The 25022-nt window shown below is 48.3% G+C and overlaps 9 protein-coding genes and 1 non-coding gene across 20 annotated transcripts; 4 read left to right on the top strand and 6 right to left on the bottom strand.

Annotated features, from left to right (window-relative positions):
- The first annotated feature begins 113 nt into the window (after positions 1–113).
- FVEG_14962 (hypothetical protein) lies at positions 114–8249 on the top strand. The gene is made up of 9 exons (XM_018904012.1): positions 114–795; positions 848–1485; positions 1536–1819; positions 1865–3140; positions 3189–3428; positions 3481–4722; positions 4773–5247; positions 5296–5776; positions 5829–8249. The coding sequence occupies exons 1-9, from the start codon at positions 186–188 to the stop codon at positions 8062–8064; spliced, it is 7482 nt and encodes a 2493-aa protein (XP_018745095.1). The 5' UTR covers positions 114–185; the 3' UTR covers positions 8065–8249.
- Positions 8250–8385: 136 nt separating this feature from the next.
- FVEG_01980 (hypothetical protein) lies at positions 8386–12319 on the top strand. Of its 3 annotated transcripts, XM_018889034.1 has the most exons (9): positions 8386–8807; positions 8904–9039; positions 9103–9204; positions 9253–9328; positions 9378–9458; positions 9509–11124; positions 11195–11536; positions 11590–12093; positions 12162–12289. In XM_018889034.1, exons 1-6 carry the CDS (start codon positions 8789–8791, stop codon positions 10127–10129), a joined length of 1035 nt encoding a protein of 344 aa, XP_018745098.1. In that variant the 5' UTR covers positions 8386–8788; the 3' UTR covers positions 10130–11124; positions 11195–11536; positions 11590–12093; positions 12162–12289. The 3 variants fall into 3 exon arrangements, with proteins under 3 accessions (XP_018745098.1, XP_018745096.1, XP_018745097.1); XM_018889032.1 differs by having other exon boundaries at positions 11590–12319; XM_018889033.1 differs by having other exon boundaries at positions 11195–12093.
- Positions 10737–11705, bottom strand: FVEG_14963 (hypothetical protein). Of its 8 annotated transcripts, none has more exons than XM_018904020.1 (3): positions 11398–11705; positions 11186–11334; positions 10737–11130 (listed from the first exon to the last, which is right to left on the bottom strand). In XM_018904020.1, the coding sequence occupies exons 1-2, from the start codon at positions 11600–11602 to the stop codon at positions 11186–11188; spliced, it is 354 nt and encodes a 117-aa protein (XP_018745106.1). In that variant the 5' UTR covers positions 11603–11705; the 3' UTR covers positions 10737–11130. The 8 variants fall into 8 exon arrangements, with proteins under 8 accessions (XP_018745106.1, XP_018745103.1, XP_018745105.1 ...); XM_018904017.1 differs by having other exon boundaries at positions 11190–11348; positions 11398–11701; XM_018904019.1 differs by having other exon boundaries at positions 11182–11334; positions 11398–11701.
- FVEG_14964 lies at positions 11952–12042 on the top strand. Its single transcript has one exon. It is a non-coding gene; the product is annotated as a tRNA-Pro (tRNA).
- A 334-nt stretch (positions 12320–12653) lies between the features above and the next one.
- FVEG_01982 (hypothetical protein) lies at positions 12654–13403 on the bottom strand (the record flags this gene model as incomplete). Its single annotated transcript, XM_018889035.1, has 2 exons — positions 12654–13058; positions 13116–13403. 2 exons carry the CDS (start codon positions 13401–13403, stop codon positions 12654–12656), a joined length of 693 nt encoding a protein of 230 aa, XP_018745107.1.
- Positions 13404–13470: 67 nt separating this feature from the next.
- Positions 13471–15826, bottom strand: FVEG_01983 (type II pantothenate kinase). The gene is made up of 3 exons (XM_018889036.1): positions 15207–15826; positions 14862–15141; positions 13471–14810 (listed from the first exon to the last, which is right to left on the bottom strand). The coding sequence occupies exons 1-3, from the start codon at positions 15522–15524 to the stop codon at positions 14017–14019; spliced, it is 1392 nt and encodes a 463-aa protein (XP_018745108.1). The 5' UTR covers positions 15525–15826; the 3' UTR covers positions 13471–14016.
- A 473-nt stretch (positions 15827–16299) lies between these two features.
- On the bottom strand, positions 16300–18343 carry FVEG_01984 (hypothetical protein). The gene is made up of 3 exons (XM_018889037.1): positions 17829–18343; positions 17334–17769; positions 16300–17278 (listed from the first exon to the last, which is right to left on the bottom strand). The coding sequence occupies exons 1-3, from the start codon at positions 18021–18023 to the stop codon at positions 16560–16562; spliced, it is 1350 nt and encodes a 449-aa protein (XP_018745109.1). The 5' UTR covers positions 18024–18343; the 3' UTR covers positions 16300–16559.
- A 1745-nt stretch (positions 18344–20088) lies between these two features.
- Positions 20089–21741, bottom strand: FVEG_01985 (hypothetical protein). Of its 2 annotated transcripts, XM_018889038.1 has the most exons (3): positions 21133–21741; positions 20936–21077; positions 20089–20881 (listed from the first exon to the last, which is right to left on the bottom strand). In XM_018889038.1, exons 1-3 carry the CDS (start codon positions 21170–21172, stop codon positions 20338–20340), a joined length of 726 nt encoding a protein of 241 aa, XP_018745110.1. In that variant the 5' UTR covers positions 21173–21741; the 3' UTR covers positions 20089–20337. The 2 variants fall into 2 exon arrangements, with proteins under 2 accessions (XP_018745110.1, XP_018745111.1); XM_018889039.1 differs by having other exon boundaries at positions 20089–21077.
- A 731-nt stretch (positions 21742–22472) lies between these two features.
- On the bottom strand, positions 22473–24831 carry FVEG_01987 (60S ribosomal protein L24). The gene is made up of 3 exons (XM_018889041.1): positions 24662–24831; positions 24344–24487; positions 22473–24244 (listed from the first exon to the last, which is right to left on the bottom strand). The coding sequence occupies exons 1-3, from the start codon at positions 24710–24712 to the stop codon at positions 23957–23959; spliced, it is 483 nt and encodes a 160-aa protein (XP_018745112.1). The 5' UTR covers positions 24713–24831; the 3' UTR covers positions 22473–23956.
- On the top strand, positions 22919–23536 carry FVEG_01986 (oxidoreductase; the record flags this gene model as incomplete). Its single annotated transcript, XM_018889040.1, has 3 exons — positions 22919–23042; positions 23105–23307; positions 23360–23536. 3 exons carry the CDS (start codon positions 22919–22921, stop codon positions 23534–23536), a joined length of 504 nt encoding a protein of 167 aa, XP_018745113.1.
- Positions 24832–25022: the final 191 nt, after the last annotated feature.

The following is a 25022-nucleotide window of genomic DNA, read 5'->3' as shown; positions in this document are numbered from 1 at the left end:
CGGTCACGTGATTTCGTGTTTGCCCCACCGTGACCAGTCCCGTCGCGTCGTCCACGTCAAAGGTGCCTGGCTAGTGCCTACCAGGGACCTAACCCACTACTTGACTACTACCTCAGGATGCCAATCTTGATCATTCATCTTTGAAGCAACAAGATACAGCCGCACCCAACGATGCTGCATGCATCATGGCGGCCAATCTGCACTTAAGGGCGGCTGTACCAGATCATGGACAACCGGCCGGTAAAGTCGTTGCTGGCCCTCCTCCATCAACCTTAGCTGCGCAGCTTGTGGAGAATATTTCAGCATCCACGAAATCCTCCAAATCAGATGAGAACAGTGAACTCAAAGGCTTCTTTGCTATTATTCAACGTGTCAAAGATGATCCGACTCTTCTCAAGACACCAGAGGACCGAGTTGAGCACAATCATATGCTTATTTACGTTTACTCAAGAGCTGTTCTTGAAGGAATTCGATTAGATGACCCATTTCTTGACCGAACACAAGTACGGACAGAAGGCCTCAAGGCCATCAGTTTTCTCAGGTTCTCTATCAAAGAAACTCCTGCAGTTTTAAAACATAGAGTGGGTGAGCAAGAGTATATGTTCCGTGGGCGGGAGCCATTATGGGTTTGGCTGCTTCCTCAGCTGCTCAGACTTCTTGGCCATTCCCAGTGTCTTGAACTCACAGAAGCAATAGAAGGCTTCCTCCAGTATACAATGCTAATAATAGCACAAAACTGGATCCTGTGGGATATGGCGCCATCGTTCTTATTCTATCTGCGTACCATCACATCTCGTGAGTAGTTAGCTCGGCTTGGACAATACAGCAACTCACAATCAATTGACAGATATCCTTCAACAGCTTCAAGACCCTCTCCTAATTCCATCAGTGGAAGAGAGTTTCAAGACACTTTCTCTTCCTCCTCAAATTGCTCTCAGCCAATTCGTTGAGAAGGAGTCGCCCTTCACAAGCCAACTTACATATTCTGTTCACCAAATGTCACAAGCGCTGCACCAACTGATCAGCTTTTGCAAAGTGGTGGCATATCCTCTGACAGCTTCAGATGATGCCTTTGATAACGTTACCTCCTTCTCGGAGAGTGTGGTATGGTTGATTGATGTCCTAGGGGACATGCGGGTTATCCAGACCCGGTACGGTAGCAACTTTCCCGCCTCTTCACTTTATGTTCTCCAACTGGCTCAAGAAATTGAGCGAGCACTACTGAGAAGAAAAGGCATCAGCGCTTCTGTTCATAAGAAGGCCATCACTCTCATGGTATTGCTTTGCAGTGAGATCGCGACAAGCCTCAATCCCATGTCAATGCTAGATATTGATGAAGAAACGCGGCATGCATACTGCATGGCTCTAGCTATAATAACAGCAGCTTCTACTGAAAATACGTCGATTTGTCGGTTAGCGGTTTCCGGCATTGTAGATGAGTCTTCAATGTTTTATACTTCCCTGCCTGAAGGGACAGATCTTTGGGTGGGTTACATCCTCCATAATTCATCCGTCAGCAACTAACTCTCAACAAGAGAGTGATACAGACTTTGAGGCAGAATAACTTCAATCCCAGGCCAAAGCTGCTCTCCTCAAACTTACACCCTCTGTGTTTTGAGGATGCTGCAGTGCAAGAGATCATCGAGACCATGGGGCTGAACTACGAGCCTCCCCACACAGGTTCACAAGACCGTCCCAAACGCCGAAAAATAGCACAGACAGACTCTAGCCCTATGGCGGTCCTCATGAGACGTTTGGGTGATGTTATAGGGGTTGTGGATGTGGGTGATGATTTTCTTGATCTTGAGAATCAGATATTGTTAGTCGTTTCACTGATTTGATCTTCAAATGCTTACTGAAGTAGGGGAGCCTTTCCAAAAGCCGACATATCCCGTCAATGTCTCATGCTTGATTTGCTATCGCGGATATCTTGCGCGGCGGACGGTGGCAACGAGACAATGAATGATGCAAAAGCAGCAGTGGCAGAAACAGCCTGCTACATTTGTGAACACAATGCACCCCCAGTCCGATCAAACCTTCATGGAGCAATCGTGCATAAATCCCGAACGGAGGCACTCTTCACCAAACTGATCCGACTCCCCGCTCTTGCTGAGTCTCGGCGTCCGAGGGTTGCTGCCATGTTGGCTATAAGGAGAGTGATTCTCCACTGTGAAGATACTGAATTGCTTAACCTGGAAACATCTGGGATAGGCCAGTGGTGTCTTCAGTCCTTAAACAGCTCTGTGCGGGAGCTGAGGGTAGCTGCCGGGCGTGTCTTGGCTACCTTCTCTTTGGCCAGGCCAGAGCCCATTCTTTCCAGCATGGTTCTTCCGGCTCGACCAGCAGAAGCCAATGGTATTGGGAACCCACGAGTGAATCAGGCTCAGGCGACCTTCACAGACGGCAATTTCCGGACAAATGTATCAAATGGATCATCTCTTATGAAAACGCAAGATTTGATCTCGCGCAATAGAAAAAACTCGATTGCTTTCCTGAAATCAATCTCAGATAAGAACCAGCCTAATTTGATTGAAACGTTTATCATGGCATGGGGTCAATTAGGAACAGTGGTCTGGGAACACGAACTCAACTTGGTTCTCATCAAGCTTTTGGATTACTTGGGAAGCAACAACAATATCGTGTCAGCTTGCGCCTTCAATGAGCTATTGAACCTAGCTGATGCTCGTCGAGTAACCCCACGCAGGCTTTTCGAGCCTTTCTGGCCAAGCCTAGCATACATGACCACCAAAGACATGGTCCAACGCCCTCAAATGAGCCGGACAATTGCTGAATTGCTACAAGTGTCTGTCAACGAGTTACTCCTCCTCATTCAAACTCACGCACTGCCGTGGCTTGTGCTTGACAAGCAAAAAGACGTTATCCAAAAGATTGCGGAGGCACGGCAGGAGTCCGAGGTTTGGCTACCATTAATCGACCCTGCGAACCTAGCGGCAACTCTGGCCTTGCTCTTGGTTCAAGATACAGACGACATCGCTAGTTTCGCGAAATCTCGCCTCGAGGAATTGTCGACACATTTTCAAACCGAGCCCCTCGTCAACCTGCTTCAGGTGGAACCAGTGCTCACTGTCATAGAGTTACTTAAAGCTGCCGGCGACGCAGATGAAACAAAAAAGGCACCAGTAAGTCGAACATCGACGCACCTTTGGCATAAGCTTATGCATTTTCAGGTCCGCAAAGCTTTAGACACCATGGCGAAAATGATGATCCCAGCAAACAAAGAAACCCGAGCTAAGAAGTCGGATCACACTGCCCGGTTTATTCATTCACAACTTCTTGGCCTTATGGCATGTCTCTTCGATGTTATCAATGACCAGAGCCTTCCTGACCCAGAGCGTCGGCGCTACATTCGGGCTATGGAGGAAATGATCAGGGTGTCGAGGGGCTATGCAAGCACCGCCAGACCGCAAGTACGCGCCATAGGTGTCCGGCATTGATTCAAAATACTGACTGTATTCTTAGATGTCTGCTTGTTTGCTCTCGACACTGGCACAAGATGCACTTAGAGAAGCAAGTTTCTCATGTTGGGCATCGATGCTCACACACCTTGAGGAGACAGATGTCGAGGCATTATTAGAAACAACATTTTTCGTCGTCACCCGTTACTGGCCCTTCATGAACGAGTCAACAGCTCTTCTAGCGCAGCAAATGCTCAAGTCTCTCGTCGATGAATTTGACCATCTTGTTGCGAAGTACATCGTCAAGCTCCCTTCGCTGAGGCACATTCCAGAGTTGAGGGACATCGAGACAAAGATGGATCAGCATAGACCAGCAACACTCGCGGTTGAAGAGGTTTTGGAAGCTTTCGCTGAGAGAATTTGCCACGAAAACTCCGGTGTTGCCCTTCAAGCATTGACAGAACTGATACCATACCTTCAGGAAAACCAAGCGGCACTTCATGCATCTGATATGAGTCTACAGTCAGATATTGGCGTTGTCGCACTTATGCGGTCGCTCCTGGATTGTGCAAGTAAATACAGCGGCTTCCCAGGAGACATAGCGCGCCTATGTACAGAAGCAATGGGCTTGATAGGCTGTCTGGACCCCAGTAAGATCGAAACTGTTAGAGAGCAACGATCAATAGTCATATTGAACAATTTTGCAACGAATGAAGAAACAACGGACTTCGTTCTGTTTCTTCTGGAAGAGGCCCTGGTGCCAGCATTCTTATCCACGACTGATGTTAAGTTCCAGGGATTCTTGTCTTTTGCTATGCAGGAACTCATGGCCAGGTGCGACATCAAAGCTGCTTGTGCCATGGAAAACTCAGGGATGAAAGGTGGAAACGATATCTATCGAAAATGGGTTGCAATGCCGGAAACTGTTCGGGAAGTGGTGGCACCCTTTCTAGCCTCCCGGTATGTCGTTGCTCCAATGCCACACACCGAGATCGAGTATCCGCTCTTTCGTCCTGGCAGGCCCTATCCGAGTTGGCTCAGGGTTTACGTTCTGGACCTTCTACGTAAGGGGCAGACGCCATTTGCTGATTTGATATTCGAGCCTCTGGCGCGTGTCATTCGCGTTAAAGATCTCTCTATTGCCGAATTCATCCTTCCCTATATAGTCCTGCATACTCTTTTAGGGTCTCGGACTACACAGCAAGAAAGGGACGATATTCTCGGAGAACTTCTTGCTATCTTGCAATATCAGCCTGCTGAGACGGCATCGTATCAGGAGAAGGAGGATATGCGGCGATACTGTCATGTAGGCTTCAGAATCCCTTACCCTTGTGACAAGAACTAACTGTTTGTTAGCTTGTATTTCGCGTTGTAGACTACGCAATGAGATGGATGCAAACTAGGCGAGCAGCCGGTCGCCTCACTGAAACTGACAGGGAGAGGCTAGCTCAAGTGCAGGAAGCTCTCGATCTGATCCCAGCCGAACTCATAGCACAAAGGGCTGTCGATTGCAATGAATACGCACGTGCTCTTTTTCATTTAGAGCAACATGCCCATAAAATGGAACAGAGGAAGAAAGAACCAGGGGAGCGTACCCGTCTCTTACAAAAACTTCAAGATATCTATGCCAATGTCGATGAGCCTGATGGCCTTGATGGAATTTCAGCTCATTTGCAAGTTCTTGACATAAACCAACAGATTCTGAGTCATCGCAAAGCAGGCAGGTGGACTGCTGTTCAGAACTGGTACGAGATGCAACTCGCTGAGAACCCTGACAACACGGATATCCAGATCGAGTTGCTTCATTGCCTGAAGCAGGCTGGTCAGCACGGTAAGCTACTTCAGTCTTTTGTCCCGACACAAGCTAATTTCTTGACAGAAGGATTGTTGAATCACATCGAGGGTATGCACACCGATGCATCAACGGACAACAAGATCATGCCTTACGCAGTAGAGGCGGCATGGGTTACAGGAAGGTGGGAGAGCCTTACCAAATTCGCTCAACGGTTTCGCGGTGACCCTATTGAAGACTTCAACATCTCGATTGCCACCCTTTTCGAAAAGCTGAGGGCCAAAGACAAGCCTAAAGAGCTCATTAAGATAATGAAGGATATAAGAGTCAAAATTTCATCATCGATGAACGCCGCATCCACCTCATCGCTACAAGCCTGTCATGACCTCCTTCTTAAATCACATGTTCTTACGGACGTGGAAATCATAATAGGAACAAAAGCGGGTGACGAAGTCGCACGCCAAACAACAGCAGCCCTCCTAGAACGGAGACTCGAAATTATAGGTGCTTACATGAACGACAAGCAATATCTTCTTGGTATTCGCCGTGCCACCATGGAGTTGACTAGGTAAGATCCATTGTACAAGAGCTGTCGACGGCCCCTATACTCACCAGCACAGACCTACATTCACTGACCTAGACATTTCTGGGCTATGGCTCTCGAGTGCACGCCTTGCCCGGAAGTCAAACTCGCTTCACCAGTCTTTCAACGCTATTCTCCACGCTTCGAAGCTAGGCGATGATGCGGCTACTATTGAGAATGCCAAGCTTCTTTGGAGAGAAGATCAGCACCGAAAGGCAATACAGGTTTTGCAGGGAGCAATCAAGAGCAATAAGTTCATGACACAAACAGGGACAGCAAACAGCACAAGTTCAAGCAAGTTGAGTCCACAACAGAAGCTCTTGACGGCTAGGGCGCAGCTGCTGCTTGCCAAATGGCTTGATAGCGCCGGGCAGACACATGCCGGTGCATTGCGTGAAAAATATCAGCAGCCGCCCAAGACCTTCTCGACTTGGGAAAAGGGGCATTATTATCTTGGCCGTCATTACAAGAAGATCCTCGAAGCTGAAAAGCCGCTCAAAGCCGATGACCAGAGCGATAACTACATCACCGGTGAAGTCGCTAGACTCGTCATCGAGAACTATGTCCGTTCACTTAACTCGGGCACCAAATATCTTTACCAGACTCTCCCACGAATTTTAACTCTCTGGCTTGACCTTGGTGCCCAAGTAGACAAGGCACCAGAAGGCAAAGCATCGCTTTCTCGCGAGCTTCACCGAAGACGCGTTGAGCAACTCAATCTTTTGCACTCTTTCCTTGACAAATACATCCATAGGCTGCCGGCGTATATCTTTTATACAGCTTTGCCACAGATTGTTGCCCGCATTGCCCACCCAAACTCGAGCGTTTTTGACCGGCTGACACACATCATTGCCAAGGTCGTGGAAGCTCATCCTCGGCAAGCGCTTTGGAGCCTTATTGGCATCATGACTACAAGACAAGTGTCGGAAAGAAAGGCACGAGGCACCCAGATCCTTCAAACACTCAGGAACATATCGAAGAAAGTTGAGGGCTCTACGACCGATTTCAAACACCTGCTCAGGATGGGAGAGAAATTAGCCGAACAGCTGCTTCTTGCATGCCAAAACGGAGACTTCCGGGGCAACAAGACTGTTCATGCCAGCCTGGGTAAAGATCTTCGATTCAATCATAAATGCACACCATGTCCGTTGGTCGTGCCTGTCGAGAGCTCTTTGACGGCAACGTTACCGGCTGTGTCAGAGTATGTTAAAAAGCACAAGGCGTTTTCTAGAGATGTTGTTACGATTGACTCCTTTCTGGACGATGTGCTCGTGCTGAGCTCGCTGGCTAAGCCAAGACGGCTTACGACACGAGGGAGTGATGGCAAAAGCTACATGCTTCTGATCAAACCCAAAGATGACTTGCGAACTGATCAGCGTCTTATGGAATTCAATGGATTGATCAATCGGTCGTTGAAACGAGATGCGGAATCCAGCCGGAGACAGCTTTACATTCGAACATATGCTGTAACGCCACTCAATGAAGAGTGCGGAATCATCGAATGGGTTCCAGGAATCAAAACGATGCGAGACATTCTCATCAGCCTTTATGCTTCCCGAAAGATTTACCCCGACTACACGGTTCTTAAGCAATTCATGGATGAAGCATGTTTATCAGACGGCAAAACCAGGATATTTACTGATGAGGTCCTGGGGAGATTTCCTCCGGTACTTCAGCTGTGGTTCACGCAACAGTTCCCTAGTCCATCAACGTGGTTTGCTGCGCGCTTAAAATATACACGGTCGTGTGCTGTCATGTCCATGGTAGGCACCATCCTAGGGCTTGGCGATAGACATGGCGAGAACGTGAATTTGGAGGAGGGTAATGGTGGAGTATTCCATGTCGATTTCAATTGTCTCTTTGACAAGGGCCTGACATTTGCCAAACCTGAAAGAGTGCCGTTCCGCCTTACCCACAACATGGTGGCTGCGATGGGTATATATGGTTATGAAGGACCATTTCGCAAGTCTTGCGAGCTGACTCTGGGCATTCTTCGTCAGCAAGAGGAGACTCTAATGACGATTCTCGAGGCGTTCATCTACGATCCAACGCTGGATCTACAAAAGGAGAAACGGGCACATCGGCGAGGAGATGTGGGCGTCAAGCTACAGCCTCAAAGCGTTGTAGACAGTATCAAGCGCAAAGTCAGGGGTTTGCTTCCAACTGAAAGCATTCCTTTGGGCGTTGAGGGTCAGGTGGAGGAATTGATCAAACAAGCGGTTGATCCAAGAAATTTGGCTGCAATGTATATAGGCTGGTGTCCGTTCCTGTAATCCAGAACAAAGAGAGAAATACGTCAGGAGGGCAAGTTACGGGTGAAAAGGGCAAGAAAAGCTTAGAATTAGGTAGTTCGCGCTTACAACAATTGGCAGTCATTTACCAGATGAAAAAGGAAGAAAAATCTCAGGCCATTCTAGTTGTTTGCTACCTTATTCCTTTATTTATTTAGCAACGTTGGTAATTACCTTATTGGTTGTAACCTTCCACAGGTAAGGTAGGTATCGTTTCAGGCTGCAATCTGGGGAGGAAGGAGCCATGTCACCACTCCTGCCTGCATGCTGGGGACGCGTTGGTCGCGTGCAATACACCGCACCCTACCTTACCTACTAACCTACCATAAGGTACCCTACCATTCCTTACCATACTACTACCGTACATCCCCAACGCTGAGCTGGCAGCACTTCCCACCTTCATTCACTCATCTCACCTTATCGCACTTTTTCTGCTTTGTTTTTATTCACAGAGCGCCATAAGTGAAAGGAGCTCGCGTAACATACATAATCTCTCGTCCCTTTTACGAAAAAGAGATTTTCTTGTTCCTGCATCAGTCTTTCCAACAGCCATTTTCTTTTCCCCACTTCCGTGCGAACGCGCAGCGCAACAAGCTACCTACCTACCTACCTACCTTACCTGAGGTATCCAAAGCCAAAGCATCCTTTGCATTACCACTCTATTCGACGCTCAATTTTTTGTACCATACCTTCTGCTGCCGCCAAGATGGGTGAATATCGTATCGGTGAGGCCCCAAAATATCCCCGTTCTTCATGATCGCGTTACGCTGCAGCGCCTTTGTTGTCTGCTCTGTTGCCGCAGTTCGCTCACATTGCATTAGAGTTATCCCCCAACAACCGTGCCACGTGCAAGGACACTGAGTGCAAGAAGAACGGTGACAAAGTTGCCAAAGGCACCCTGCGGTTTGGTACCTATGTCGTCATCCAGGAGCACGGAGGCTGGACATGGAAACATTGGTAAGTATCTGCAGCTCATCAGCTATACTGATAGTAGATCGCTAATAGCGAGGTACCTATCAGGGGATGTGTCTCTGGCCAACAGCTAGAGAATGTCCGTGAACTGTGCCAGCAAGGTGATGGCTCTTTCGATTGTGACCTCATCGATGGTTACGATGAGCTTGTGTGAGTTTTGGCATCCTGTTTCTATCCTTGTTGCTCTGACATTGATAGCGACCACCCTGAAGTGCAAGAGAAGGTCCGCCGCTGTATCAACCAGGGCTTCATTGACCCTGAGGATTTCAAAGGGGTATGTATAGAGATCGATATCACGGGCTACAGTGATTGACATCATTCAGGACCCAGAGAAGAACAAGCTTGGTGAGAAGGGTATTCACTTGACTGCAGCACAGAAGAAGAAGAAAGAGGCCGCTGAAGCTGTGAGTCCTGAACATGAATACAAACTGTCAATGATTCTAACCCCGTTCAGGCCGCCACCGACGATGGAGAGAAGCCCAAGGCCAAAGGCAAGCGTGGGCGCAAGAAGGCCGCTGATGATGAGGAGGATGAGGACGAGCCGCAGCCCAAGAAGGCTCGAACATCCAAGGCTGCCAAGGCGGATGAGGAGGAGAAGCCCGCTGCTAAGCCGGCCCGTGGCCGCAAAGCCGCAAAGGTCAAGGATGATAGTGAGAATGAGACTGCTGCATCTGCTCCTGCTCTTGCTCCAGCTCCTGTTCCTGCTCCTACCAAGAGAGGGCGCAGAACTTCAGCTCAGAGGCCAAAGGAGGAACCCGATGCTGAGGAGAACCCTGTTCCTGTCAGAAAGGGACGAAAGGCTGCCACTAAGAAGGTCAAGAACGAAAGCGATGATGAAGTTCCCGCTCCTGCTCCTGCTCCTGCTCCTTCCAAGAGAGGACGCAGAACTTCGGCTCAGAAGCCAAAGGAGGAATCCGATGCTGAGGAGAAACCTGTTCCTGTCAGAAAGGGACGGAAGGCTGCTACCAAGAAGGCGGCTGCCCCTGAGGAGGAAGATGCTGTGGTTGAGGAAGAGGAGCAAGAGAAGGCCGCACCGAGAACCAAAGCTCGCCGCGGACGCTCCAGCAAAGCTTGATTGACGCTTTCGTTTCCGACACCGGGTACAGCATGAGTGCCTAAGCTGTGTAGATTGCACAGAAGCTTGTGATGTTTTCATATGCCGTCATTGTTGAGATATTGGGATCGGGTCACTGAAGGATGGTTACACTTTGTTGAAAAGTCTTTGCGATTACTATGACTAGTGGGCATGGATCATTTCGTGGAAGTGGATGGTTTAGCTATGCATACACGATATCAGGGCAAGCGATAATTGAGACGTTCTATCATTGAGGGTTCGTGACGTGGGCGGCTCTGACAAGAAGTTTTTGTTGAACCAATCATGGACCTTGAACTCAAGAGAACCGGTGGCAGAGGTCAGCAGACATGTATAAACTACTGTTAGTGTATTTAGTAGATTGCAGCTCCGCCAACTTCGCATTCACGTCAAACTGAAATAGCAACTGAGAATGGGCCATGCATGATGCTGCCCAGGTGCCAAGTGCCAGGTGCCAGGCTTCTTTGACTCAAATCCACAATGGAAACTAACAGACGACTATTCGGGCTGTCCAGTGGGTGGATAATCTCATGCAGGTCCCATCAAGGAGCATTTGCTCAGCTGCCGTCAGGATAAGACATGGACTGGCTAGGTATGTAGGCTGGCTGGCGTTTGTTCCCCACAGACGGCGTGTTTGCGGCTGCGGAGAGCGAGGGGCAGAAAAGCATCCATTGCATCCATCGAGATGACGTTACTCGGAATGACGTCGTCGATGCATCACACATCACGATGCTGAATCACTGTTGACTGCCTACAGCGGGGTCCCAACACGATGGAATATAAATAAACTTCTCTGCACTCAACAGATGTTCGCCTTCTTCATCCTCAAGCATCAACCACAGCCCAACCTCAAAGACACCTCAAGCACTTCAACACCACCAGACATCACAATGCCTCGCAACGGAGACGGTTCTTCTGACAACGGCCCTTTTGAGGCTGCCGACCACAACATCGCCCACGGTGTTGGCAAGCCCGACGTGAGTCTATTCATTCAAATCATCATCTCGTTTATGTTGTGTCTTTGCCTGACTGACCTACTCACTCCAGTCTGACCGTGTCGACCGCGCTGACAAGACCGCTGGCCTCCCCGAGGGCAAGGACGAGCATGGCCAAGGTCTCCAGGACGCTCCCGCCAGCGGAGGCCAGAGCCAGGGCATCAAGCAGGGCGGGGATGTTGGACAGGGCAACTAGAAGCAAAAGTCTTGATATCTGAGAGGGAATGAGAGAACAGAACAGAGGATGAAAGATACCTAATGACTGCATGGGAAAGTGAGTCAACAACGACCACAACGAAGTGAATATAATGAAAAGAACTACAACAAATGTTTGTGAGTTCCATGGTATTGATGCTGTGATTGATGTCGGCGAATACGTGAACTCGCCAAGTCTGTAAGTCATCCCCCCGCAATGATGCCTCTGCATACAAACTGAGTCTGGTCTAGGATGGAAGCTCATGACCAGAGATCAGTATGACCAATTGGTGTCGATGCGGGCCTTGCAAGGTCTTCACGGATGTGAACAAATTTGAATTACACATCAACAATTCCAATGGGTCGATCGTCCAAGTTTTTGTTACACGATCCAGGTCCATTCGGCATCATTGCAGTGCTCTCGGCCAATTGAGTTTCAGATGGAGGAACCTTACTCCCAGAAAAGCCTAACCCAACATTGATCTGCAAGACATCGAGATTGAAGAGATAACCAGCGGGGAAATCGTTTTCAACCACAGTCACACAGTATAATCTACAATAACAGAGCACGCTGTAACAACAAAACACGAGTGGATCTTCAGGTTCACTTCATCGGTCTGGTGGTCTAGTGGTATGATTCTCGCTTAGGGAAAACCCTACAGCATAGCTTGCGAGAGGTCCCGGGTTCAATCCCCGGCCAGACCCTTATCTTTTGGTGTTTTATTCATGTTGCGTTTTGCTTTTGTGTATTATCATGTATGTATGTTCCTTATTGTTACTTACTACTGACTGATACGATGAGTGCCTTCTTTTTAATATTACAGTTTTTAAAAACTGGGTATTATAGTTTAGGCTTTATATTTAAGCCTCTGCTTATGCTTTTATGTCTATCAAGCTTCAATTATATTACAACTTTATATATCCCTTATTAATAGCCGCTAATACTCCAGGAATAAGTTATATATTTAAGATATTAACTCACCTTGTCTTGAATCTGTCGCGTGATAAATTACTTATAAAATGCAGCTAAAGTTGACCCTTCCCTTTACGGATTAGAGTGGCTGCTCATTGTATGATTCGTTGAGCTTAAATCAGCCTTATTTCACAATCCCAGTGCAGGTAAATAATGCCATGTGTTAGACTACGGAAATAAAGGCATATACCAGATAATTACTAAAGAGAAGTTCTTGTGCATTGATTACCATGTAGCCCAAACTCACTTTACCTCTTATCCTCACGACACAAGTAACAACAGCCCATAATGGTTATTCCCTCGCGTCTTGATTCATGGCCACCTCTCGTCGCTATCCGTCTCATCAATAGGATCGTCGTGTGAACGTTCGTCTCTTTCTTTTGCTCCCGTCGCCCTTGTTCTTCTCTTTCTTCTTGTCTGTGCGTGCGCTTTGATTTTTGTCTTCTTTATTATTGTTCCTGGCGCATCTCTTCGACATGCGGTGCGTTGAGGACGAGGCATTGGTGTTGCCGACTAGTTCAGGCATGAGTCGTGTCCAATCTTGAATTCTTCTCTCGGCATCATTCTTGTGCCGCTGCTCCTTAGCTCTATAGTAGATCATATCCTCAACTGACGAGGCCTCCTGTTCGCCATAAAAGACACGTGGTTCTCCCATATAACTGTAATAGGTGTTGGGCTGGTAATGAGCGTAGAAAGGGCCTGGCAGTGCTTGTCCTACGCCGTGGCTCTGTGAGTGTGTGCCATCAAGCTATGTACACCATCAGTAAGGGATCTCAAGATATCGACTACTTGACTGTCAACTTACAACATTGGTATCATCCTGGGGTTTGCAGAAATATCCAACAAGCTGTGCGTTGACCCTCAGAGCAGGCTGGCAATCACAGTCACAGGTGCAGCATGGAGCGCCTGGATCACAACTCCAATCAGACAAGGATCTCAAGCTTGTGGTCTCCCAGCAGACATCAGGTCTGTTCAAAGCACGCCTAGTTCTGAATGCTCGTTCTGGGAAGTTTTCGAAAAACTGGTTTTGTGTTGTGCTAATAAGATAAGGCATTCTGACCCAATCGTCGATGTCTGCAACTCTCTGTGTCATGTTGAGATGAATGATGTCTTCAGTAAAGTACAGCATGTACGGGAAGAGATAGAGCAAGAAAGGGAAGTCAAGTTAATAAAAGCATTTATACAAATGATTTGAATCTGACATCATGCTACAAGTACATATCTTCTATACTTTCAACACAATATTAAGAACAAGCACATATGCTGTGCAACCATAAGCATTCTTCCTGGATCAAAGGGCCTTGCCAAAAAGCCCGTTAGCATAAAATTACACAACGAGCACTACGGCAGGCTGCCAGAAACTTGCTGCGCTTGATGTAGCTACCCTTATGTGTTCAATAGAGCTTCCTGATCTCTAAACAAACAAGCAAAATGCTCATCCGCCGCTGATACTTTCTGTATAACAATGCCCCATGCCCTCAAGTGAAAGAAAAACGATTGCCAACCCAAATATGTACCAAACGCCTGAGATACTGCGCCATAAAATGCTGCTTGTGGAAGGTGATAGATACAACCACATTTGTTTGTTGCTTGACAAGTCGACCTAACGCAACTTCAAATCAACTTCCGATAGTTTGAGGCCTTTCAGTGTTTGCTGAATGGGAAATCCCTGACATGGTTTGACGTCCCAATGCGCTCGTTGAAATTTATGATGTACTGGAGATAGGTGCCCCTTCGCGGAGATTCGTCCGTAACTCAGCTAGGTCATCCATGCCCTCAAGACTTCCTTTGCGGCCCCAGTTCTTGGGCTTCCTTTTGAGGAATGCGCCAACTGCTCCCAGGTAACCCTCATGACGGAGGAAGTATGCTTGCTTCTCCCCCTTACTCCAGAACTTGATGGCATAGCTTAGTGTGTTAATGGTCTGACGATGGCCTCTGATGAAAGAACCACCGAAATAAATATTGGATAGGTTGTGAATTTGGGACTGCAGGTAGGCGATCTGTCCAATATTGTTTGAGATGGCGTACAGGAGAGACCTTGAAACATCTGCGCTGTTGAAGGATGCGTCTTCCGGCGTAGCAGATCTGCCATCTTCGGCTGCTGATTCGGCCTCTCTCTTCATACGAAAAACTTTACCAAAGGACGAAGCGATTGTTGTGCTCTTGAGTCCTATCTTGCCATAGTCTGTTCCATAGATGTCGCCAACTAGCATATCGACGTTGGCATTGTCGCCGTGAGCGGCTTGCTCAAGCATCTCGTCAAAAGTTCGCGCGCCAGTGAGCAGAGACAAGAGACCCCAGAGAGTACCACCACCGAGTGATGTACCTCCGACTCGCTGATATGATCTTGGCCCAGTGACCTTGAGGAATGAGACGCCTGAGCCGATATTTACGAGCAGATAAGGATATATATTATCCTGTGGCACGACGAAGTGCATGGGATCTGTTTCGGAGTACGTAAAGACCTCGCGGGGGATTTCGGTTATGAAAAAGTCGAGTCCTAGAAAAACTATCAGCTCAAACATTCTTGATAGCGAATAGAGCTGCTCACCAATGATGAGACATTCCATCTCATCCTCTTGCGATACGTCCACTTCGAGTGCGGCTCGAATTTTGTCATAATACTTGTACGCGCCACCACCAGTCGCCATCACACACAACTCTCCCGGTTGTGAGCCATTGACAAGTTGGTTATCACGCAGATGTCGCATAAACTCCACACAGTCATCAATGCGATCTGTTTCGAAGCTTTGAAAGTTCAGTCGGCCGCCGGGATCCGTAGAATCAACTTCGCGCGAGAAGTAAACGAGCTTTATAAGCGATCCGCCAATCTACAATGACACTCGCCACGTCAGCCATCGCTCCCCTTCTTGTGATTCAGAACGGATATACGTACGTCAATCGCAATATGGCTCACAATCGCAGTGTGGTATGGCAACCGGATGTCGCTCGTTTCGGGGTGCGTCGGGCTCATTCGGCCGTTATGAGCTGCAGCACCGCCCGCGCTTGCGCCAGAGGTAGAGGCTGGCGTCGCCGTATCGGGGTCGACGATGAAAGCGCCTTTGACATTAATTCTGACACTGCCAGGGCGGATGATGGTGCTGTCTATTTCATCGGTCGACGTCATGGTACGGCGGCGCTTGTGGTCCAAAGGATGCGCCGGAGCTTGTAGTTCTTGTGCAATCGCATCTTCGTGTTCCGAGACGGGAGTCATTGTGTGATTATGTCTCTCGTGCCACGCTCGATTGACTTTTGAGAGGATGGAGGGGGTAATTTAGTAGATAGATAGTGGAGATGGTTCGAGTTGAAGCGCTGGAGAGCAGATTGCCAATGCCCACGCAGAGTTATTGCATAGCCTGCTCTATGAGGATGTATAGGGGGGCGGCAACAGATTTGAACGTGAATTCGAATTATGAAATGGGGAGAACAAGGGAGATAGATGGGTAAGGAGGTCAGGGCTACCTTAACATATAATAAACCGCTATGGAGGGGCTCTAATAATCGGATGGGGAGACTTGGATATTACAATGGGGTTGACCCTTTATCGATAGCGGTCGTTCATCATTTTAGTTCTCCAAAAGCCGGTGGGCCGAGGCTCCGGATTGCCTGGGGAAAGCTCCCCAGAAAATACGGATACAGGGTGTCAAAATGTACGTATTCGCTCAACAAAGATGTATGCGAAATTGGCTCCTCTTCCCCAATCTCTCGCCAATTGGACTCTGTTGAAAAGATCTGCAATTGAAGGTCATCGCATTGGCCTCTTATGCGCATTCTTATTCGGAGATTTTCCTTTTTTGCTGACGGTGAGACGTAATGCAAGCCTTCTTACTCCCGCATTATAAAGCATGAGTTTGACAGTCCCGATGGCCCGGCTACAGAGGGGTCATGACTTGATGCCGAGCTTGGCTAGATACCTAAATTGCCGTCGGCTTTAGTAAACGGGGGATGGAGCGGCATTCAAGCGCACAGTCGTCAAGAGCGGCAGTTTTTCATCCGTTATCAACAATAGGGGTCAATTATAAGCAATATCAATACTGTTTTAGACAACAATGCCGGCAGCAAGATATACTCGAGAGTCTCCTAGACACTCCCCTCAAACGCCAACATCCGCAAACAAAAGTAGGGTATCCGTAGCTCAGATCATGGCAAAGACCATTACAAAAAAATCCAGAGGAAGCTATTAAAACAGTGCCATGAGGTACTATAGTCGTTTTGCCATGGCAAGAAAAGAACAAAGCTTTCTGGGCGATCAAAAGAAATGGCCTCCCGGAACAGCAACAAAGATAGCGGCGATGATGCCGCCCAGGAGAACTGAAGCGAGTATTGCTTGGACGAATATGGTGTCTTGAATCTGTCGCAATGCGGGCTCCTGAATCCAGACCTCGCGGTCGAACACTTTGCGGACCACATTGCGCTTTTCGTACTTGACGACCCAGGGTTCATCCTCGTAGCTGTTTTTAGATCCGAACGAGTCGAAGCTCTGCTTCTGCGCATCTTCCATGTTCTCGCTGTCTACAAACAGTTCCCACGGCCTGACATGTCGGTGATGCATTCCATGCAGAACAACACACATGCCCTTGTAGGCCGCAACAAGTGTGCTTATGCCAAGAACAAGACCTATGGCTGCCAGTGCCCGGTATCCTCGGCCAGCGTTACTCAGCGTGAGAACGAGTCCGGCGATGATGCCTGCGGCAATGAGCCCAACGCCCAACGATCGAGCAAAGAACACGCGGGCAGGGTTTCCATTGCAGATAGACCATCGGATGAAGTTGGGATGAGCTTGGTGCCGAAGGCTTGAATCAACAGTCTTGAAGACGCTTCGAAAAGCGCTAGGATGAGTTGTCTTGGAGAGCGCTACAATGACCGCCTTCTGTTCAGAAGAGGATAGGTTCAGTTGACGAGGTGCACCTTCCATTATATATGTTGAGATCACCCTGTTGATCTCTTCTCGAAATGGCTGGATCGTGACTGGTAAGGGGTTAGCGATTCAGATGTCGTTCCAGGAGCTGTAGAATTGACTTACAAGGCTGTTGCGCTCCCACCATATTGAAGGCGTCAGATGCTTGGCTCTGATGACTCATTGCATTGAGTGAGTTCATTGTGCAAGACGCTGTGTAAATCGAGGAATCGTCCCCTTTGCTGCTCTGAGGAGGTGTTGCGAAAGGGTCAACAGCACTCATGTTATGATCCTGGCTGCCAGCCTTCTTCTCAAAGTCGCTACCTTTAAAGATTGCCGCTGCCTCGGGCTCTTTTCGCATCTTGTCTGACTGTTCCTTTCTAATCTTGATGACAGCTTCGTCCTGCATAGCCCTAGTCCACTCGGGAGCGAGCTTGACATCTGTTGTTGGATTCGCATTAAAGCGCTTCTCATAGTCCTGGAACCAGAGATAGAACTGGAGATTTTCGGCAGCATGCTCCACATAGATAAGGTAGGTCATGAAATCACGGAGAGTCATGGGCTGAATGCACAGTTAGTACGCTGATGAGTGGTAAATCCGAGGAAAGTGCTTTTACTAACAGGACATGTGCCACCACCAATGATCCTGTCAAAGGATAGCGAGTCTGGTATTCCAAGGGAGGAACGAGAAGAGCTGGAATTATCCGTAGCATCGGATTTTTCCGCGTCGGACAGCGAGTCGCTGCTCGTACTGTTGCGGAGTGATTGACGGCTTACATACTTTGGGCGTGTGTAAGAGAGCGAAAGAGGACTCATGCTGAAGAAGATAATGCGAAAACTAGTATGAGATTCAATGAGATTCAATGATTGATGAGAAGGGGAAAAAAGGACTTGATGACTGCAAATGGCCTATAGATCACACAGCTCGGTAAGAGGCGAGGGGACAGTGTGTGATTTAAATAACTTCATGAGCGAGAATGACATCCTAGCGTAGAAGAAGCGTCTTGGTCGTCATGATAGCCTGTGGCGGACTAAGAAGCAAACGCAAAAGTGACAAATCGTCCAGGGGGAGACCAGGAAATCGGGGCACCACGATACCCAAATACGTTAGGTTAGATTTGTAGACAAGCCTTTTTAACGTCCAAGTTCGCCTGCCAGTAAGAACAGCCCAGCGCGTCCTGTAAGGGGAAGCATAGCTGGGCGATCCAAGAAAGCCACCGGCAATGAACTTTGCGCCCATAAACTTAATCCTCATGTGGGATGGCCATAGCCTGCGAGTTCTGTGACCTTTCCCAGGAACACGGACGGTAAGCACCACAACCGCTGGGAAATCAGGGAAGATCGTAGGCGGCTGAATGGGTTGCACAACGTCTTCGCCTCTTCGTCTTGTTCAGCTCCCCCACCTTTCGCACTGACCTCCAACTTATTGATGTACCATCACACCAACATGTTTGGCTGAAACGTGGTTGTCGGCCTGCATTGTAGGCCTGCATTGTAGGCATGATCGCGAGAGTCGCATAAATAGCTAATTAAAAAGGCTCATCCAGCTGAAGTATGCTTCTTGGCAGGTAGTCATGTAAGCCCATACTGTAGATCGGATGAACTTCCGAAGCAAGGATGAGCCTTGCACTTGATTTTCGGTTAGTAGATCTTAGTGGGCGCCTGGACTGCATCCATGATCGAGAAGACTTTGCTGGCGGCAGAGGATCAGGGCCAAAACGACATGGTCGACGGTCTGATGTTGCACCTAGGTTAGGTGTGGCTTCGCACATACTGGGAAGAAGAGGATTGTTCTCGGTTTGCATCCTTCTCAGATAAGGTAAGTTACCTTAAGTAGGTAACCATGCCTTTGTCCACCAGGATGGGCCTAGAGTGAGCCACGGGTATCCTTGCCGCCTCTCTGATCTCAGAAGTGAGGAATGTGTAACTGAAGTCTCTTGCTTGCGGCTGGCGCTAGATTCGTGATCGTCGGGCAACCCGTGAAAACGGCCCATGCCATTGACATCGACATCGAGGACTGATATTTGCTTTGGTGAAGCACATCAGAGCAGGAGTAGCTTAGACAAGGTCAAGCTTGGGCTAGTCCTAAGCTACCTAACCAAAGCCAACAGAACTGGATACCTATGTAGATAGCTTTAGTGGCCGACTTACGCGAGACTCGCAGGGAAATTTGACAAGTCAATTCCAATTGCTCGGCCTAGCTCTGGAAGATCGCTGCTAAATGACGGACAGATACCTACCCTGTCGCCTGTGCTGTCTAGGCTGTGTAGTGTCCCGCCCCTGCCCCTGGACCTGGACCTTGTCGCCAAGTCTTCGGTAATCTGGGCAAACATCACCCCAATCGAGCGTTTCTCCGAGACAGCAGCAATCAATTATCCCATGCATGTGAGAACAATGTCTTGGAATGTAATGACACATGCTTCTTGCTGAAGACTCCGGCCTTTTCGTTCAATCAAAACTGAAGTCCATTAATTGTTTCTCTGAATCACGCCTCGTTTGAAGACGTCCAGCTTGCAACAAGCTCATCTTCGTAATTGACAACTGCGAATTCATCCCTTGCTGTAATAATGACGTACAGAAAATAGGGTATTGATAATGGAGGGTGCTTTGGGCCAACTGTGGCTGGCTCAGATTGAGGTGCGTGCATGAATTTATTGATACCGTGACACTCGCCAACCCTTGTCCTACATAGCAGAAGTGATAAGTCCATGCAATTGCTTTTCTCCCTCATGGCTCTATTCCTGAAGGAGAATCATATGCAGTACAGACTGCATAGTTAGTCTCACATTGCTCAGGTGGCATTTGCCCTACCTTACCAACCCTGCCTGGTGCCATATTCACACGGGAAGAAGCTGTTTGCAGCTCCAGCTGAACCATTTGACGCGTGTTGTTTGAATTACACATTATGCATGATCCGCTCCAAGCTGACATTATTGGGGGAGACTTGAATACCTGCTGACAATTGAGTCTCAAGTGACTGCGATTCGAATGTTGTTTGCTCCTATTTCTTATAGAGTACATCAACGAGTCAGGATGCTTTCCTAAGCAGCAATATCCCAGCCACTAAAATTTATCAACGCAAGAAATTCAACGACTAATAAATGTAGGAATTGTGGAATTGATTCCCGAGCTATCCATAATATGCATCATGAGCCTTTGTCATCTCTTCAGAGAGCCCTCCTTGTTGGGCATGTTCTCCCCTCAAGTGTTGCCGGCCCTCCCAAAACCTCTCCCTATCCCCCAGTATTTCATTTGCCCATGCCTTTCCAGCCTCAGTTCGTAACTTTCGGGCAACTCCCATGAACTCACCCAGGTCTTTTTCATTCTTACTCTCCCTTTCGTACTCAACTGCTTGTAGAAGGAGCTCGATTTTGTCAATGTCCTGGGCAAACTGAGCCTCCGGGGTTTCACCAGCTTCGAATTCATGCCAGAGATTTTCAATCTCGGCAGTGTATGGTCCAGACCATCGGTTGGCAATGTACGCGATGGTTGCGGCCTCTCTTCTACCCTTTTCAGTCCTAGAGACGCCGCTGAAAGGGGTAATATCTCCCACGACAGATTCCGCAATGTCGTGAACAAGGCACATCTTCATGCACTTGGCTTGGTCAAGTTCTTGTGGTGCAAACATTGCTACCATGCCCATTCGATAAGAATGATCTGCAACCGACTCGGGACTGGTACTTGTGAGCCCATCCGTAAAAGATACTCGGAAATAGCCTACAACCTACTTAATTCCGTGTCTCTTCCAACCTTCACGCTTTGTTGTCTTGAGAAGGCCAAGGAGATGGAAAAAGGTGATCGGTGAATCTGATATATGAACTAGGTCATTGTGACTCAGGGCTTTCTCAACCGTCCATGATTCGCCATTCTCTGAACATTGGTCATCAGCACTACTTTATAAGGCATTTGGAAAGAATATATATACCTGAGCCGCCAATTGGTTTCTCTGGGCTTTCTCTAGACATCTGTTTAGTGTTTGACGGTATTTAGGGCTTGTTTCTAGCTGGAAGAAGTCAAATATCGACGTTGTTGGTTCCTGCAAGGCGTGCTCCCCCGCTCCGGGACGTTTTGGTCCGTGTGCCAATCAATGGTTCACATCAGGTAAGCATCTTATCATGATGTTGGCCGGCAATTGTCAGTAAACAGTGCATGCTTCTCATTCGATAGGCATGAGCGGCCAAATAAAGTGATTTGATGATGGCATATTTCTATGACTGATGCAGTTCAGTCCAGATAACATTATCTCGTCACTGTTCCACATATTGATCTGGATCCTACGCTGGCCAACGGATTATCCCTAGAGCCTATGTGCAATCCGGACATGTTCTACGTAACCAAAGGAATAATAAAACGAATTAGGCTGAGGTTGGCGCCTTCATAAGTTATGCATTTGCCTCATAGGATCAAAGGTAATAAGAACAAGTGCTTAGGTCCAGGGTAGTGGCAACACCAACACCTGAGGTACGTAGGTTTACAAACCCGTTCACAGCCGTTATGGCAGCCGTTCGGGGTATCTTGAGGTTTAAACTTTAAAATTATGTCGACTTGCAGGTTTTTGTTGAAAATGGAGTCAAGAGTATGTGTTTTGTAACATCTCAGGGTTGTTCTTCATCGACCATCATGGTTCTATTCTGGAAATTACTCAGCGGCTTTGCCATCAGCCAATACAACAGCTCATGAGATACTGGCTATATGTGGCTCTGCGCCTCCCTCATGAAATATATGGGCTGGGATGCGTGATGTATGTGTAAATTAAGTCCGTACATAGTGGCGCATGGAATATTCGTAGAAAACTCTATACACGGCTCACGTCAACAGAGACTGAGGATTCTCCATCAGAGAATCCACTGATGCCGTGGCTACGAGGTTTGACGGTCTCTCACATAGCTATACTTTAGTGACACAGGTATAATCCCTGGATACGAATCTCAGCCACACCGGGATTCTCATGGTTTGGCAGTTGGGTGACTTTATTGGTGACACAAAAACAACTGTTGCGCAATACAATGGGAAGTACACGCTTGACTACACATTGTCATCAGTAATCATCGTATCGTTCAAACTCATCACTGCATTGTGACCATTTGGAATCATGATATGCAACATCTGAATGTTCTGTAAATCATCGTCTTCCCGATCTTGGTAATCTTAGCAGATTATAAATTGGGTGACAGATGTTGCGCCGATTGGCCTCTCGCTCGCCGAAGCTGGCGCCGAGCCTCATTTGAACATCATCGTGAAAGTGGACAACTGAAGGATGCGTCATGGCTGGAGAACTGAACATGTATTGGGGACCTCATTTTATTAATAGAGCACCGACTTTTTTGACATGATTCCAAATGGATCCTGGGAAAAACCCGGTCTCCATCATCAAGGTGCTGCGTATCTCAATACCATTGCGGCTTGAGTGGCCGATAGCGGTTCCACCATCCACGCCGACCGCTTTCCGAGGATCCCCACAGGTCTTCACTGACCTCATCAGGACCCTCTTTGAGAAGCGGCGGGGTACCTGCCTAGGTAGCGACTCGTAGACTGCCTAAGGGAAAGAGCGGCACTGTCTACATGCGGAAGGCAGGGACGATATAAACTTCTGCAGATGCCCTCAAAGTTGTGGTTTGGTCTCCCTTCCTCACACTTCGATACACATCTTCTTCTGCCCTGCTCAACTTACAATCCCATACACAAAAGTTTACCTACTAGATAAAGTCAACATGTCTGAGCTCAAGGCCGGTGATAACTTCCCAGAGGGTGTCTGGTTCAGCTATATCCCTCCCTCGCCTGAAACCTCTGAGTTCACTACTTGTGGTACACCTGTCCCTTTCAACGCCAGCCAGGGTACGTGATTTCACATCCAAGTCTCGTTTAGAGTACGCGCATACTGACATCGCTTAACACAGAATTCAAGAACAAGAAGGTTGTTCTTGTCTCTATCCCAGGTGCTTTCACGCCTACTTGCTCCGGCTCTCACATTCCTTCCTACTTGGAACACGTCGACAAGATCAAGGCCAAGGGCGTTGATCAGGTCATTGTCATCGCTGTCAATGACCCCTTTGTCATGAGCGGCTGGGCCAAGGCCAACGGCATTACCGATGACAAGATCGTGAGTTTCTCTTTTATTCAATAAGCCAGCATCACAGGATTAACTTGACCAGCTCTTCATGTCCGACAAAGATGCTAAGTTCTCCCAAACTATCGGTTGGAATATCGGTGAGCGAACTGGACGCTTTGCGATTATTGTCGACCAAGGCAAGGTCGTGTACGCTGCAAGGGACGAGGAGCCTGGAAGCATCGAGAAGTCTGGTGCCCTAGGCGTCCTGGCCCAGCTGTAATCGAAGTTGCATTGCAATACACAAAAGGAATAGAATATAGACGTGAAGCATGAAGGGTCAAGATAGATCGACGCGTGTTCAATTCGAAGCATATGAAAATCATCTCGATCCGAAATGTCATTTTTTGTGAAGCCTGCTCTCGTATCATAAGGCATCTTGTCGTCAAATCCATCAAAACATGTCGCCAGCAATCGGATCGACGCCGTGACATGTTTACCTAGGACCATGCGATTGTACAGCCCGTGTTCACCACGGCATGAAAGATGCAGCTTTGTTTGACCATTTTGCATTGCTCAGCTATCAATGCACCCTATTGGCAATCCATGCACCCGAGATTGTAGAAGAACCGGCCGGATAAAGACACAAGAACCACGGACTCCACTCTTCCATTTTCTTCCTCCCTCAAAGTCCAATCCTAACTTAACGGCTCTTGGCCTGAACCTTAGGAGCAGAGCCCTTGGCACCCTGCTTGCTGACTTGTCGGACAGCCTGGCCCTTGGAGGCCTGGGCAGCGAGCTTAGCCTTCTCGGACTTCTTGGCAGCAGCATCGGCCTGCTTCTTCTCCTTGCTCTCCTTGATGGCCTGGGCTCGGGCAGCGGAACGGGCCTCGGGTCGGATGTTGCGCTTCTCCTTGATCACGTCGAGAGAAGCACCAACGATGCCTCGCTGAGACTTGACGGTGCGGCGAGTTCGCTTCTTGGCAACCTCCTGTAGAATATGTCAGCTCCGTTGAACGGTGGTAATTAGCAGAACACCAGCTGCAGTGATAGCCGCTGTGAGCGCTGCTAAAGTTTGGTGGATTCGTACCTCAGAGATACCCTTGCGGTGCTGTCGGCGGTAGAGGACGGTCCATGCGATACGGCGGGGGTTCTTCCTTTGCAGGAAGAGAGACTCCGACTTGCCGTTCTGGAATCGGAAGATCTTGCTGTCGCCACGGACGTAGAGCTTACCCTGTGAAGCGATACCCGTTAGCCTTGTGATGTCCTGATTCAAATAAATCCCAGTGCTCGTCCTGTGATCCGTCATCGTCGTCATCACCCTCCAGCGACTGGGGCGTTTCGCATTTCGATAATCGACCGGATCGCATCAAGGGAACGGATGGGGATAATGGCTGAAGGAGCGTACCTTGCCAGGGTAGATTCTCGCGCCGGAGAAGGTGTCCTCGTAGGTTCGCATCTTGTCGCTGGTTGTGCTTTGAAGGCGACAAGGTGTTGTGTGGTTGACCGTGGATTGGCAATGGCAAATGGAAAGTTGAAATTCGAATCCCAAGTATGTGGGTAGCACTTGCCCTAAGTGACTACCTATGTGGTCCTTCCAACTTTGTGATCACGTGCGCCACCAGTTACCGATGATTCTCCGGAGGGCACCTAAGGTTACCATGAAACATCATACCTACCTAGTACTGATATCAACACGACAAAAAGTCCCAAGTTTTCAGTCTTGGCCCGTGGATTTTGTATCGGCCTTTTGGATAGACTGGATATGG

This window comes from Fusarium verticillioides, chromosome 6 (genome assembly GCF_000149555.1).
Source record: "Fusarium verticillioides 7600 chromosome 6, whole genome shotgun sequence".
Taxonomy (NCBI): Eukaryota; Fungi; Ascomycota; class Sordariomycetes; order Hypocreales; family Nectriaceae; genus Fusarium; species Fusarium verticillioides.
The sequence above is the reverse complement of the archived record's forward strand: the minus strand, read 5'-3'. Positions and strand labels throughout refer to the sequence as shown.

Coding starts and splice junctions, on each gene's coding strand:
- FVEG_14962 (XM_018904012.1), top strand. CDS start 186: ATGGCGGCCAATCTGCACTTAAGGGCGGCTGTACCAGATCATGGACAA. Junction 3,141..3,188: donor ATGAAACAAAAAAGGCACCA/GTAAGTCGAACA, acceptor ATGCATTTTCAG/GTCCGCAAAGCTTTAGACAC. Junction 5,248..5,295: donor GAAGCAGGCTGGTCAGCACG/GTAAGCTACTTC, acceptor ATTTCTTGACAG/AAGGATTGTTGAATCACATC.
- FVEG_01980 (XM_018889032.1), top strand. Junction 9,205..9,252: donor GATGGTTACGATGAGCTTGT/GTGAGTTTTGGC, acceptor TGACATTGATAG/CGACCACCCTGAAGTGCAAG. Junction 9,459..9,508: donor AGAAAGAGGCCGCTGAAGCT/GTGAGTCCTGAA, acceptor AACCCCGTTCAG/GCCGCCACCGACGATGGAGA.
- FVEG_14963 (XM_018904013.1), bottom strand. CDS start 11,602: ATGAGCTTCCATCCTAGACCAGACTCAGTTTGTATGCAGAGGCATCAT. Junction 11,131..11,189: donor GTCGACACGGTCAGACTGGA/GTGAGTAGGTCA, acceptor TTGAATGAATAG/ACTCACGTCGGGCTTGCCAA.
- FVEG_01983 (XM_018889036.1), bottom strand. CDS start 15,524: ATGACTCCCGTCTCGGAACACGAAGATGCGATTGCACAAGAACTACAA. Junction 15,142..15,206: donor TGAGCCATATTGCGATTGAC/GTACGTATATCC, acceptor GTGTCATTGTAG/ATTGGCGGATCGCTTATAAA. Junction 14,811..14,861: donor GATGGAATGTCTCATCATTG/GTGAGCAGCTCT, acceptor TAGTTTTTCTAG/GACTCGACTTTTTCATAACC.
- FVEG_01984 (XM_018889037.1), bottom strand. CDS start 18,023: ATGAGTCCTCTTTCGCTCTCTTACACACGCCCAAAGTATGTAAGCCGT. Junction 17,770..17,828: donor TTGGTGGTGGCACATGTCCT/GTTAGTAAAAGC, acceptor CTGTGCATTCAG/CCCATGACTCTCCGTGATTT. Junction 17,279..17,333: donor GGTGGGAGCGCAACAGCCTT/GTAAGTCAATTC, acceptor ACCCCTTACCAG/TCACGATCCAGCCATTTCGA.
- FVEG_01985 (XM_018889038.1), bottom strand. CDS start 21,172: ATGTCTAGAGAAAGCCCAGAGAAACCAATTGGCGGCTCAG. Junction 21,078..21,132: donor GAAACCAATTGGCGGCTCAG/GTATATATATTC, acceptor ACCAATGTTCAG/AGAATGGCGAATCATGGACG. Junction 20,882..20,935: donor TGGAAGAGACACGGAATTAA/GTAGGTTGTAGG, acceptor CACAAGTACCAG/TCCCGAGTCGGTTGCAGATC.
- FVEG_01987 (XM_018889041.1), bottom strand. CDS start 24,712: ATGCGAACCTACGAGGACACCTTCTCCGGCGCGAGAATCTACCCTGGC. Junction 24,488..24,661: donor CGAGAATCTACCCTGGCAAG/GTACGCTCCTTC, acceptor ATCGCTTCACAG/GGTAAGCTCTACGTCCGTGG. Junction 24,245..24,343: donor ACCGCAAGGGTATCTCTGAG/GTACGAATCCAC, acceptor CATATTCTACAG/GAGGTTGCCAAGAAGCGAAC.